Here is a 13,351-nt window from a genome sequence, read left to right as displayed (position 1 = left end):
AATCTAGATGGCACTTTCCCTTTTTTGTGGATGACGAACATTATGCTTGATCAGTGAGGCTAAAAGATTTGGTCAGGGTGCAGGATTGGGAAGAGGCTGAGCCCTAACTGGAGATCAGGTCCTGAAGCTCCCAGGCCAGGGCTCTTCATCCTCTATGAAGCTGCCCATCCATTTCTGAAACTTAAATTATAATCATAATTGGGAAATGGAAGGTACTCAGAAGTCAGGAATTCCAGGTCCTTTATTTCCTTGGGTTTATTGATATAAAGTGACTTACTTGCAATATACCACACTGCAGAAAGTGTTGAGAACAGGATTTGAAGTCAAGTTCCCTGGACTCCTCATCAAGTACCCTTTCCTCTAACCCATGCTACAAAATACTTTCTAATGCATCATTTTAATGCCTTTAAATGATACTTTTGGGGCAGCTATTATTGAGCTATTGCATCCTTAAAATATTTAGATAGTGGCATATGGGAGAATAAGTATGATTGTCTAGTTTATTTGAGTTTCATTATCACTGGATAACCCATGTATCCCAGGATCTCTATGGAACAGAATACCTACTTGAAAGGAAGGCAAAGGGGAAGGTGAGGAGAAGCACTTCTTAAGCACTTACTGTGTGCCAGCTTTTTAACAAATACATCATTTAACCGTCACAGCAACCTTTTGAGGTTGGTGGTACTACAGATGGAGAAACTAAAGCAGACCAGTTAAATGATTGTTCAGTCACTCAGTAAGTATCTGAAGTCAGATTTGGATTTTGGTGTTCTCCAACTCTCAGCTCAACACTCTCTGCAGTGTGGTGCCACTTAGCTGCCTCCTTGACAGTCAACAGAAATTATACCTAGTTCCCACTGTGTTCTGGGGACTAAAAATATGATGGGGAAAATAAACATTCCTTGACTTTTAGGATTGGGGGAGGAGACTAGAGACAGACCTGGTAGAGTGTGATGGGTGAGGCAGAGGTAGAAGTTGGAGAAAGTCTAAGAAAATGAGGTATAGCAGAGCCTTTTAAGCTAGGATTATAAAAGGCTTCATGATGGTAGGAGCACTTTCATCTGACAACCTGAGATGAAGAAGCTCTGGATTCCAATTTGGGGGAAGTTAGACAGAGATAAGCAACAATAAGGTGATAACTCCTCAAACCCTTTTCACTGGCACCCCCTGCCCCAATATTAATGTTTTAGTTTCTCTGGGCATTAGGGCACCTCGGGGGATTAGTGTACCATAACATTTACAGTTTATATCAAGGGAAGTTGGAGTCTGATTTAGGGGAGTATCTTAAATGGAAACCCGAGCAGTTTGCATCTTACCTTATGAACAGTAGATGCTTTTCAGACAGGAGAATGAAATGATTCGGCTTGTACATTGGGAAGATTTATTTTGGCAGCTGCTCAAAAGACAGGAAAGATAAGAGAATTTATATACATCAGTGAGCATTTATTAATAAGCATGTGCGGTGTGCCAGGCTATGAAGAGAAAGGCAAAATCAGCTCCTACCCTCAAGGAGCTCCTATTTTAATGAAAGGAGACAACATGTAAACAGCTTGGTAAGATATGTGTGTAGAGTCAATGGAAGGAAGTCTCTGAGAGCACTCACTGTGACTCGGAAAGGTTTCCTCCAGAAGGTGAGATTCCAATTGAGTCTTAAAGCTAGCCAAAATACTAAGAGGCAGAGAGGAAGGAGAGAGATCATTCCAGGCATGGAGAAAAGCTATTGCAAAAGCAAGGACACAGGAGCAGCTAGGAGGCCAGTGTAGCTGGGATTGGAGCTCTACCGTGAATGAAAGAGAATAAAGCTTACAAAGACTACAAAGGTGTATGGGGGTGGGGGAGAACACCAGGTTATAACAAGCTTTAAATGCCAAATGGAAGACTTCCTATTTGATCCAGCAAGCAATAGGGAACTCAGGGCCTGATGGGGTCAGATCTAAACTTAATTTAAATCACTTTTTCAACTGAATGAGACTGGATTAGAGTGGGGAGAGACTTGAGCTGGGAAACCAGTTAAAAGTTTCAGTAACCCAGACAAGAATTCTGGTAAATGTTTAACAACTCCTCCTCCCCCCACCCCAAAATAAATAAAATTGTACATGTGTCATGCTTTTAAGTTTGAACTCCATGATTAGTTTCTTTTATCGCTTTCTTAAATCTAGACAATCAACAAAACAAGTCTAGATTTAAGACATTTGCTAATCTACAACATAAGAATTTTTAGTAGAAATTTAGCAGGAGACTCTCAAAAGACCATACCAGCTGGCTCCAGCACATCCCTCTTGGGGCCTGAATCTGTGGTGTGACTGTGAGAGTAGGGAGGGAGGAGGAAGACAGACATCTGTATATGAGAGATATTACAAGGGTAGAAAGCAAGGTTTGGCAATGGTGAGGATATGTGGAGCATTAGCTGGGCTGAAGATGTTGGTGCCTTGAACAGTAAGATTTTGGGGAGCAGTGAAGATTGGGGACACGGTGAGCTCTGTTTGGGGCAAAGTGAGCATGAGATGCCGGGGGAACATCATCACTTTTGAGTATAGGACTCTGGAGAGGCTGACGTCTAGATCCGGGGCAGAGACATGATCATTGGGGGTTCATGAGAACATCGAGTGAGCATTGAAGAGAAGGCTGAGCCTGGGAGACACGTATGGATAGGTGAGGTTAGTGAGTGTGACAGTGATGAAGAACTAGTGGGGGAGAAGACGGTAAGATCCCCAAGACAAGAACCCCATTTAGGAAGCTCTCGTCACAAAGCAAAAAACGACAGAGACCTCAACAAGGACAATGCCTCTACGAATAGGATGATCAATAGGAAGACTGAGAAAATGGACTCGATTAGAAGTCAAAGGTTCTGAACGTAGGTGGCCAGAGGCCAGGGGGTCCCGGAGTGTAGAGTGCTGGGCTTAGGAAGACTTGAATTCAGTTGCCAGCCCAGACTCTTGCTGGCGTTGTGACTTTGGGCAGGCCACCCTCTCTCTGCCTCAGCATCTCCATCCGTTAAGTGGGGATAATGCTTCATGGGGTGATTAAATACTTTGCAAACCTTAAAAAGGGAGATGGCAACTAGACCTGAGATTTCATTATAATTTTGAATCCCCAGGGGAGAAAACTCCCTTTAACAACACAGACCAGCACCTTTCCTGCAACATAATCTTAGAAAATTACCTAGAGCAGAGGTTGTCCAGTAGGGGCCAACCACATGCAAAGGCAACATTCCAAGGAAGGCTCAACCAGAGTAAAATAAAATTGGGAAGCATTTAATGTTTAAAATAAATAAAATACAATAGAACATAGATTGTTTTCTAAGTGAATATGCAGCTTCTATAGACCCTGAAGCCTAATGATCTCCATTTCTTTTTGAGTTTGACACTACTGACCTAGAGAAGTGAGTGGTCAAGGGACTTGCCAGCCAGTGTCAGAGAAGGGATTTGAACCCAGGACTTCCTGGCCCCAAAGACACTGTTCTACACTATGCCAGAGCTGTCTCTCGATTTCTTAAAAGTGCTATATATACAAGTTAGGCATGTTGTCATCTTTATGAAGGATGTTTGGCCTCTTCACAAAGATGGGGGAATTGAGAGGAGAGGAGGGACAGGAGCAAGAGATGAAGAACTCTGTTTGGGTCTTACTGAGATAAAAGCACAGCATTAAAATGGGAGATTTCCAGGAAGGCCCCTGGTCCGGAGACATGGAGGGTCCTCACCCTACTTACTACCTTGTGACTGTAAATCATTTCATTTCTCTAGGCTTTAGTTTCCTTGTCTGATGGGGTTAATCAAACTCCAAGCTGTCTTTCAGCCCTAAATTCTCTGATCCTAGATTTCACTCTAAGGAGAGGTGGGTTGGTAGACACACATTCAGGAATATCTGCCAAGGGTGAGCCATCAAACCTTGGGAAGCAAGAGAGAACCAGAGGGAAGATTTTGAGATGACATCGGTGCTAAGGATCTTTTTTTATTTTTCAACTGAATACAGTTCCAAAATACAGATTTATTCCTGTGAAAACACTTTGGACAGGGGCCAGGGGTTTGTTAGTTTGGGGTTTTCAAAGTGTCATGGCAAGAGGTAGACTCAAAGGATCTAGTTCTGAATCTCGACTACTTGTATACAAACCATAGTCTTTCCAGTCTTCAGCTTTCTAGTTTGTAAAGCAAAGAGGTTGGGCTAGACGGTTTGGATGTCTCATCCACCTTTCAATCCGTGATCCTATGACCCTACACTCACCAAAAACCTTTGGAAAGACAGTAAAATGGATCTTTTTCCAATAATATGTTTGCAGGAAAGGGGCTGAATTTATGGTTCCATTGATATAAAGAACTGCCAGGTGAGGAGTTTCCCCAAGTGTTTCAGCACCAACCCTGCAAATGATCATGTTAGAACCGCCGAGAGCAATTTTTATCTTAGTGGAGACAATTAGGGGTTAATGATTTTCGGTACAGCTAATTGAAAAGCAAATCTCTTGATTCAAGTATATTTCATAGTAACTAAATACAAAATCTAATCCTTGGACCTTTCAAATTTAAGGATTCTTAAAAATCTTCCTTGCTTTTCATGTAGAATGCTGTGTATTGAGTTGGTTGTTGGGAGTTTCTGAGGTTAAGCAGATCTTGTCATAGCCCTATTACATAGCCCTCTCTATTACAAGAAAAATAATTCATCGAACATGAGTACATTTCTATTTTTGCACTATTTTTATAGATAATTATATGGGATTAAATCACAGGATTTCAAACAAAGAATGATTAAAAGAAGAAATAGGAGTCACTTGCTTGTCTAAGACACCCCTCCTCCCAACACACACAAAATCCATGGCACCATAATAAGATAGTTTGTCATTGAGGATAGAGATAGATACTAGATTGATTATAGCCTCGATATTAGGAACTCCTGAATGAGGAAATAACTCTGCCAGTGTGGGTCGGAATCTTGCCTATAAGAGTGTTGTCTAGTATAGTACAGTATAGTACAGTATAGTACAGTATAGTATAGTATAGTATAGCATAGCATAGCATAGCATAGCATAGCATAGCATACTATATTGCATTATACTATATTATATTACATTACATTATACTATATCATACTACATTACACTATGTCATACTATATTACATTACATTATACTATATCATATTACATTATACTATATTATATTTTATATAAATATATATAATTATACATATACATACATACATATATATATATATATAGTTATATCAGAATCACACTGCCAGGAGGCAGCTGGATAGCTCAGTGGATTGAGAGCCAGGCCTAAAGATGGGAGGTCCTGGGTTCAAATCCGGCCTCAGACACTTCCCAGCTGTGTGACCCAGAACCCCCATTGCCCAGCCCTTACCGCTCTTCTGCCGTAGAACCAGTACATAGTATTGATTCTAAGGTGGAAGGTCTGGGTTTCGGTTTTATTTTTTTAAACAATCCCACAGCCACGATCTGTCAGAGGCAGAACTCCCTAGCCCTGAGGCGAGCCCTCTCCCCCTTACACCACACTGCCTTTTGATTTATTAGTTAAACAGAATAAAAACACAGGTTGATCATTCACGTCCATCCAAAGAATTAAATACCCGGAGCCAAGCTCCGAAGACGGCGAGCCTCCGGGGTTGGCTGGCTTGGATGCCGCCAGTCCAGACGCCATAACGTAGTGGATAGAGGGGTTCCCTTGGAGCCTGGCGGCTGGGCGGCGTCTCCATCCCTGGGGGCTCCCCGGACCGCCCAGGTCCCAGCACAGAAAGCGCCACGCAGGGAGCTTAGGAAGGCAGGCTGTGTTATCCCAAAACCGGTGTTCGAGTTTTCCTCGTGTCCCAACCCAAACGCAGACGCGCCCGGGGTCGGAGAGCCGGGCTCGGCCCGTGGCTGTCCGGCCCCGAGGACGGCCCTCGGCCCCTCTGAGTTTCCCCCACCGTACAGAGGAGACCCAAAGAGCGCCGGCCCTGCAGGCTGGTCGCCGGGCCCGTGGGTGTCGCGTGTTTTTGTTGTCACGTTGTCCGTGGGGATGGTGATGCCATCAGAATCTCTCTCTCTCTCTTTTCTTCCCATGTAGAGTTTACAGATGCTTCCCCAGCAACGGAAAGCCATCGCGAAGTTTAAGGAGCCAGCACACGCTTTAGCATTTCAGCAGAAGTTCCACAGGTAGCCATCGTATTCTTAAGTGGAACCTCTGAAGTTACCACGGTTTAAGGGGGGAGGGAAGCCCTCGCACCCCTCCTTGTGTGATCTGCTCTGTATCCATTCCTTTGCTTTGCACAATAGCTGTGTTCCTGTAAAGCTGTGTATCACCTTGAGTTTTGGTTTTTTCCCATTCGGAGGGGGGAAGGTGACGGGGGACACGGGGGGGTGGCAGGGTGGGGAACGTGGACTGTTTGAAAACAGAAACCAACAAAAACCAAAACCGGTCATCGAAACCTTTCGTATGAATGTACCGAATTTGTTTTGTAATATGGAAACAAACGCACTTGGATCTTTTTTGTTTTTATTTTTTTTTTGGTTTGGTTTTTTTTTTTGTACATTTGGATTTTGGTTTATGTTTTGTTTTGGTTTTGTATCTCGAGGTTTCTTAACACAGGGCCCAACCATTAAAATTTTGCTTTCTTTGGCCTCCGTGACTTTACTGGTGATACTCAGAGTTGACTGACAATTGACCATTTCTTTAACCTTCCACAGGCATATGATAGATTTGTCCCACATAAATGTGGCACTGATTGTTGAATGATTTCCACTAAGAGTAACCGACCCTTATGCTATAGAAACTACTGTGGAATTTTCCCAAGGAGAGGCGATGGGAGCAGTCACATCAGGAGCCAAGAACTTGGCAGTCTACAATCTTGCTTAACTGTGGTCTGGAGCTGCCAAAAGCACGATGGATGCCAAGAAAAGCCGAACTTAGAGGACCCAGAAGCAAATAGGAGTTTGGTGTCCACTTGCTCCCCGTCCTGTCGTAGCCACAAGGAACTATAGTTTTGGTTTTTTCATTTTGTTTTTTTTTGTTTGTTTTTTGTTTTTTTTTTTAAGTGCTTACGATGCATGTAGACTTTGTTCTTCAAAATCAGACTGTGTGAGCACAGTGACTTGGATTGAAGAAAGAACATTAACATGGCCCCCATCCTAAAGATATTTTTTACTAGCAAAGAATATTTGATAATGGTTGCTCTTATCTTCAGCGTAGGATAGAAAATAATTTTCTTTAACACACATTTGATTCTTCTTAGAAAGACCTCAGAAGGTGCATGCCAACCATAGATCAAAAATTTGGGGGGGGGGGGATCGATCTGGTATTTTTGTAGCCTTCAAGGGCTTAGAGGTGTTGGGTCAAGAGTCCTACCAGTGGAAGAGACAGGTTCTCGCTCGTGTAAATAACTCAAAACCCCGCCTCGCGTTCTCTCTGTTCCTAGTGGAATTGTTCTCTCCCCATTCTCAATCCTAGAGTTAAATAGGCTTAAAAAGAATCATTTTAAAATTTCATTTGCCAGCCCATAAAGGGTTCATTATTAGTACTCGCCACTTCTTTTGTAAGTTTGAACACTGGGGGAATAACATTGGTAGTCACTATTCTGATTATCATTATATCTTTTGGGGAAGGTCTTGGCATGCATTGCCATTAGGTAGATTTTACAGCAAAGACCATTTTAATGTGAAGTGTAATCCACACAAAGATAACAAAATTAGGGATTGTTGGGTGGCATAACTAACACCACCCAGGCTGTGGTCCCCGACTCCGATTTCTTTTACTCAGTAATTTGGGCCTGTTTCCTTTTTGATGAGAAACTTCCTTTTTTTTTCCAAAGGAGCAAGCTCTGTTCAGGTTAATTTTGGCTAAACCTTGAGAAAGTGCCTTAGTTCCATCTTTGCTCCCATATTTTGTTATTATTTGGGATAAATATTATAGCGGGGACCCAAACTCTTAGAGCAGATAGTCCAAGGGGCTTTTGAATTAGCTTTTGTACTTACTGAAAGCTCCTGGATCACATTTATGGGTCTGTCACATAAGAGAAGTAGAAAGAAAGTCTGTATACTTTTAGTACGTTCACAAGATACCTGGCAAAAGGGTCAAACTGTGTAGAGTCCCCCAAACGTGAGTGGTCCTTTCTGCCTCGTGTCCTTTTTTTTTTTAAGAGGAGAAAAAAGTTCACACAATCTTTGTCACGTTTTCTCACAGTATAGATTTTGTATTTCCTTTCAAATTAAGTTACCAAATAAAATTTTTTGAAGGCTAAATCCTGAGATTATGATATTTCTGGCCTTGATGAGTCTTTCAATAAAGCTGATTCTGAAAGAACATCATGTTATGTTTGGGTCTGGGAAGTAGTCTAGCCTTTCATTTTTTAATGACTGCTTGTCCAAAAATTTACATCTCAACCTAGAGAGTCCCTAACCCAGATGGGATCATAGGAGTAGAATTTCTCCATCAAAAAGGAATTTAGTATTTAGTTCACTGCCTCTGCTACTAATGTGGGTTCCGTTTAGTTTGACCTACTACTAAGATGCTCTGAATCCTGGCACTGGCAGGAGTCATTAAAGACGTGATTCTTGCTGCTTTCACCATACTTTTCCATGTGAAAGACCATATGTGAGGACAAGCTGTCGATTCCCATCTCAGTCACGTCTTCCTTCAAATGGATGCTCAACAACACTAAAGAGAGCCCTAGCCTATTAGCCCCATGCCCAGCGAGTACGTAAAAGGAATAGGTTTTAGGGAGGAGCAACTTAAAAACTTTCAGTCCACTCACCTTAAGCCTGGGTTGGCTTATATGGTAGCAAGTTTTATTTTGATGGGAACAAGAAGTTGATTTGGGGACTTGGTGAACCCCTGGTGACAGTTAAAAGGCAGTGTTGATGTTTCCTGAAAATTGAAAAAAAAATTTTTTTTTTCTTTCTTACTTGGCTTTGAAATAAAAAATCTGGACACTGTCTCCCCAAGTCAGTAAGTAGCTTATCAGCAGGCTTTTTTCTAGTCCCCATTGAAAATAAAACTGAATAGGGAACATACCCACAGATTTCCTAGTCGTTTTCAAGTCTGCTTTTTGCATTATCTGGGTATTTTAGGTAGGGGCAGAGGATTATGCATTTATCTCCATAAATGAGTTTTTTTAAAAAATGTGATTTTTTTCCCCCCCAAAACAAAGTCATTAATAGAATCAATCTGGGTCTTTTATTGAAATGTTTGTTAGGATCACTACCCAACCAGTGCAGATAAGTTCTCCTGGCATAGGGCAAGATGAAAGGTTCAGTTCCCAGTGGCGATTTCTCCCCCAAAAGGAAAGGAGAAGGGAAAACCAAATTAGGAAGTGATGTAAGTTTTTATTCTTGGAGTGTATCTAGCGTTTTAAGTCAACTCCCCTAAACTTAACCCTCTTGGAAGATCTGTGGCAACCATTATCTTTGTTCTTTTCTTTATCATGCATTTAAAGGGAGATGCAGAATGCAAGCCGCTGCATCTAACTACTCTGTAAATATGGACCCTTTAAAATTAAAATGTTATTCAAGATGGATATTATTCAGCAACCTTTTAGCTATTTGTTAGTTTTTTGTGTTGTCATATCAAAGTTGAATGGATACCGTTCCATAAATGTGGATGTGTTTTTTGTGTGTATCTTCGATTTTTATAAAGACGGTAGTAAGTCAATACTTTTATCCTGACCTGTGTATTATTTGTTCACAAAATCCAGAAGCTTAAAACCAACTAGGAATTAATACCGCTATATCTCATTCGGTCAATACAGTAGGTGATTATGTGGAGCCAATTTTCTCCCCCCTTTTCTTTTGGTATTGCCTTGTTTTTGGTCCTGTGCTGTTCCTTACCTCTAATAAGCAAACCTGTCCAATAGCTTTGGTTTGACCGTGTGCTTTGGGAGATTCTTCCTTTGGGGTTTAGGGAGATTCTTCCTTTGGGGTTTAGGGGGAGGGGGGCACTATTTTTTTTTCCCCTGAAAGAAACTTTGCAAGATTTTCCCCTTGGTGCACAAACCATTTATGAATTTCATAGGTAACTGGATTTTATTGGGTTGAACCATTTATGGGCACAAGAATGGGGACGATGGTTCTTGTTATGTTGTGAGGGGTTTTTTTGCGTGTGTGTGAAGCTCAGATGGAAAGTCATTTCATTCTGAGACTATAATAGGTCGTCATCCTACTGGTCATGGTGCTCAATCTTTTTTTTTATCCTTTTCCTTTTTCTTTTTTTTTAAAAGACATTCAGTTTTGATGATAAGAACAGAAAGTGTTAGTATTGAAGACATTGGGGAAGGTGCATAAAGAGGGGTCAGGGAGTAGGAGAAAGAAATTTCACAGAACTGTGAAATCCTCAATCAGGTTATTTAGAATAAAAGGTCTTTTAAAAGCCAGCTCTAGAAAACAGGTTACTGAGAACACCCAGAGAAACTGAGAAATCTATATGGACTGGTATTTTAAGGTAACCAACCGAAATGGAATGAGTGTACTCAATTCTTGTCCCAATTAGCACGCCACCATGTTGAGGGCTCCAGCTGATGAATTGGATCCCCCCCCCCCCTTTCAGGGTTTCTAACAGAATTTTTCAATGATTTAATTTACACTTTGGGCCCAGGTTGGATTATAAACAAGGTTTCAAGCCCAGAGCTCATCTGGTTCCCAGAAGGGTTGTCTTACCAAGGTCAGGTTTCAGAGTTTGTTTTCCATCTCACTTTGGTTTGCTTTGTTTTGTTTTTTGTTGTTGTTGTTGTTGTTGTTGTTGTTGTTTGTTGGTTTGTTTGTTTGTTTTGTTGAATTGGAAGGTAAGCTCACCATGTTCACTGATACTTTGGCATAGATGGGGCATTGTCATCTTTGTGGCATTGGGGGAAACAAGACTGCATTTTTTTTTCTGTCTGAAGCACTTTCTTTTCTATGCTTTTGAGTATATTAGAAACCTCTTTAGCTTTATTTGTGGCTAGTTTTCTGACCCCATTCTTCACCCTTACCCATTCCCATTCTCAACTCCATGCATTCCACTCCATGTTAATAAGAAATAGTCCAATTGAATGTTATGTATTAAAAGTAACAAGTAAGTGTCTTAATTTTTGATCCTTGATATCTCCTCCACAGTAGTTTTTGTATTATCGCCTCCAATAGCCTAGTGTTTCTTTGCTCTGCTTTTTCTACTTAGAAGATTTAGTTCTGGCTTTCAGATACTCATTTTTAGATTAAACTCTTGCTTTGATTCTTCAAAGCAGGATTAATTTTTTTTTCTTGCAATAGAAAACTTGAGGGTGTTTTGGGTACTTAAAAAAATCAATAATTAAATAAAGAGGTTCAAAAGAACTTCCAGGGGTAGGAGGATGGATGGGATAAGGAAGGGGAAATGGGACCAGAGATACAATGTAGGGACAGAACACCAATCAAAGTACAAATAGTACAGCTGCTTTTAGGGAAAGACTCTCCAGTGTGACCTCTCAACTTTTTTTTTTTTTTTATGTGAATGAAATGTTATCTTGAATATTTTTTAATATGAATTTGCCAAAGGTATCTAACCTTAATTCAGTATTAAATCCTAAGGATTTTCTGTAAGGTATTTTGTGACCTATTTAATTTTTTAATCTTAAATGTGACTAACGTATTAGTTACATATAAACCCATGGTATTGTGTAAAAACAAAATAAAAACACTGATTCATATTGGATCCTCATGTATACCAACTTCTTAGGGTATAATATGGTTGGGAAGGATCATTTGTTTCACTTAGCTTTTTTGTAGAAAATGTTTTAGGGTATCCACTCAATATTTCTATGCTCTTATTTTGGGTGAGAAGTATTTTACGCTCTGAGCATAGGCACCAGAGCTTTCTGCTTGAGGATTTAAATTTTCCTTTCACATCTGACCAAATGAAATGGAAAGGGATCATTGAGTCATTTTGGTTTGGTTTGATGATATTAATTTTAGCAAGTTGGGTAAAGAATAAAGTAACATCTGGAAAATGTGATAGGCCCATTTAAGCTCAGCATCAGTATTGGAGGAGAAATCATCATGATGTAGATTTCAAATTGAATATATTCAATAAGTCAACCTGTTTAAAAGTCACTTAATAGGCTTTTTTTTAATAAAAGATATTTTTAATTAAATTATAAAGTATATTTTTATGATCAGATTTCACTTTCTTTACAGAATTTTGTCAGGCAGATACTTTAATAGTTTCTTAAGAATATATACATACATATATATAAATATAATTTAGTTTGGAGGATAGGGATAATTGATGTTTGGAGATTTCATTTGTTTTGTCTTTTTAGATGAAATAAAATAGAAAGTTGCATTAACAATTCAGCTTTGCTTTTCACAGGTGTGGGATCCAGAATTTTTAATCCCCATTCCCCCCCACCCCCCAGGATTTTTGCTTCTAGAATTATAACTCCCCTACTTCATTTGCAGGTACAACAAAGAAAAGGCAAGAATTCTGACTTATTCCCACTTGTTTTTTACTTTTTTCCATTCTGTACTTCTCTGTAATCATCTTTTCTATTTCACTAACATTCATTGGGTTAGCCTGACAAGTTTCCTCCCTCCTCATGCTTTCTCCCTTTCTTGGCCGCCATCTTTCCCTTTCTTTGCCGAAACTGGCCAGCCACGCCATTCTGTTCGCCCCTCACTCCGTTCTGAAACGACTCGGGTGCATTTCACTCTCACTGGGGCTCCCTGTCCATATTTCTTCCCTTCGTCCGTCTGCCTCATCTGCCTGCTTCCCGTTCACCCTGCATTCTGGCTTCTTTTCAGTTACGAATCATCTTTCCCCACCACCCCAGGTCCCTCCACCCTTGATCTGAACAAAAATTACGCTCTTTAATTTTGATGTGCGGTATTGAAGTGTATTCATCTAAACCTATTGCTTTGACAGGTTTCTCCTCTTAATCGATTTCTCTAGGTCACCGAGTAGAGGGGATAACGGCTCCATTCTCTTATTTTGCAGTGTTGCCTTTTTTCTATAGGGTTGTGCATGGGTCCCTTAGCAAGGACCTTGTTGTCTGAGGTTTAACGATGAAGATGTGATGACTCACCCATTTTCTTTGTTTTTTTTATTTCTTCTCCTTTTGTAGGAGCTCTGGTTCTTGTTGAGTTCAGGATAGGATTAGTGCGCCATATTGTTGCCAAACTGGATGTGATGGCTTGTTTGACCTTACTCTATTACTTTCACTGACTGTGATCCTTCCTAACCTGTAATGTCTGTACACTGTACATGCTGTATTTGGGTAGATGGGACCGTGTACGCCAGAGGTACCGTTCCGATGTGGACTATGAAGCTTGTGTTTTGGGGAAGGGCGTGCACTGAGAGTTTGCAAATAAAGAGACACGTTTGTCATGACCCTGACTCTCCTCTGGGTTCCTCCGTTTTGTA

General features: G+C 40.6%; 1 protein-coding gene across 1 annotated transcript in view; it reads left to right on the top strand.

Annotated features, from left to right (window-relative positions):
- The window catches only part of RBM33 (RNA binding motif protein 33), a 167,461-nt gene extending 160,329 nt beyond the window's left edge, over positions 1-7,132 (top strand). The window contains exons 18-19 of the mRNA XM_044678623.1: positions 6,056-6,144; positions 6,676-7,132. Of these exons, the coding sequence (XP_044534558.1) occupies positions 6,056-6,144; positions 6,676-6,724 (138 nt within the window). The 3' untranslated portion in view covers positions 6,725-7,132. The remainder of the gene's footprint in view (positions 1-6,055; positions 6,145-6,675) is intronic.
- The last annotated feature ends 6,219 nt before the right edge of the window (positions 7,133-13,351 follow it).

Source organism: Gracilinanus agilis, chromosome 5 (assembly GCF_016433145.1).
Source record: "Gracilinanus agilis isolate LMUSP501 chromosome 5, AgileGrace, whole genome shotgun sequence".
Taxonomy (NCBI): Eukaryota; Metazoa; Chordata; class Mammalia; order Didelphimorphia; family Didelphidae; genus Gracilinanus; species Gracilinanus agilis.
This window is presented reverse-complemented; position numbering and strand designations above follow the sequence as displayed.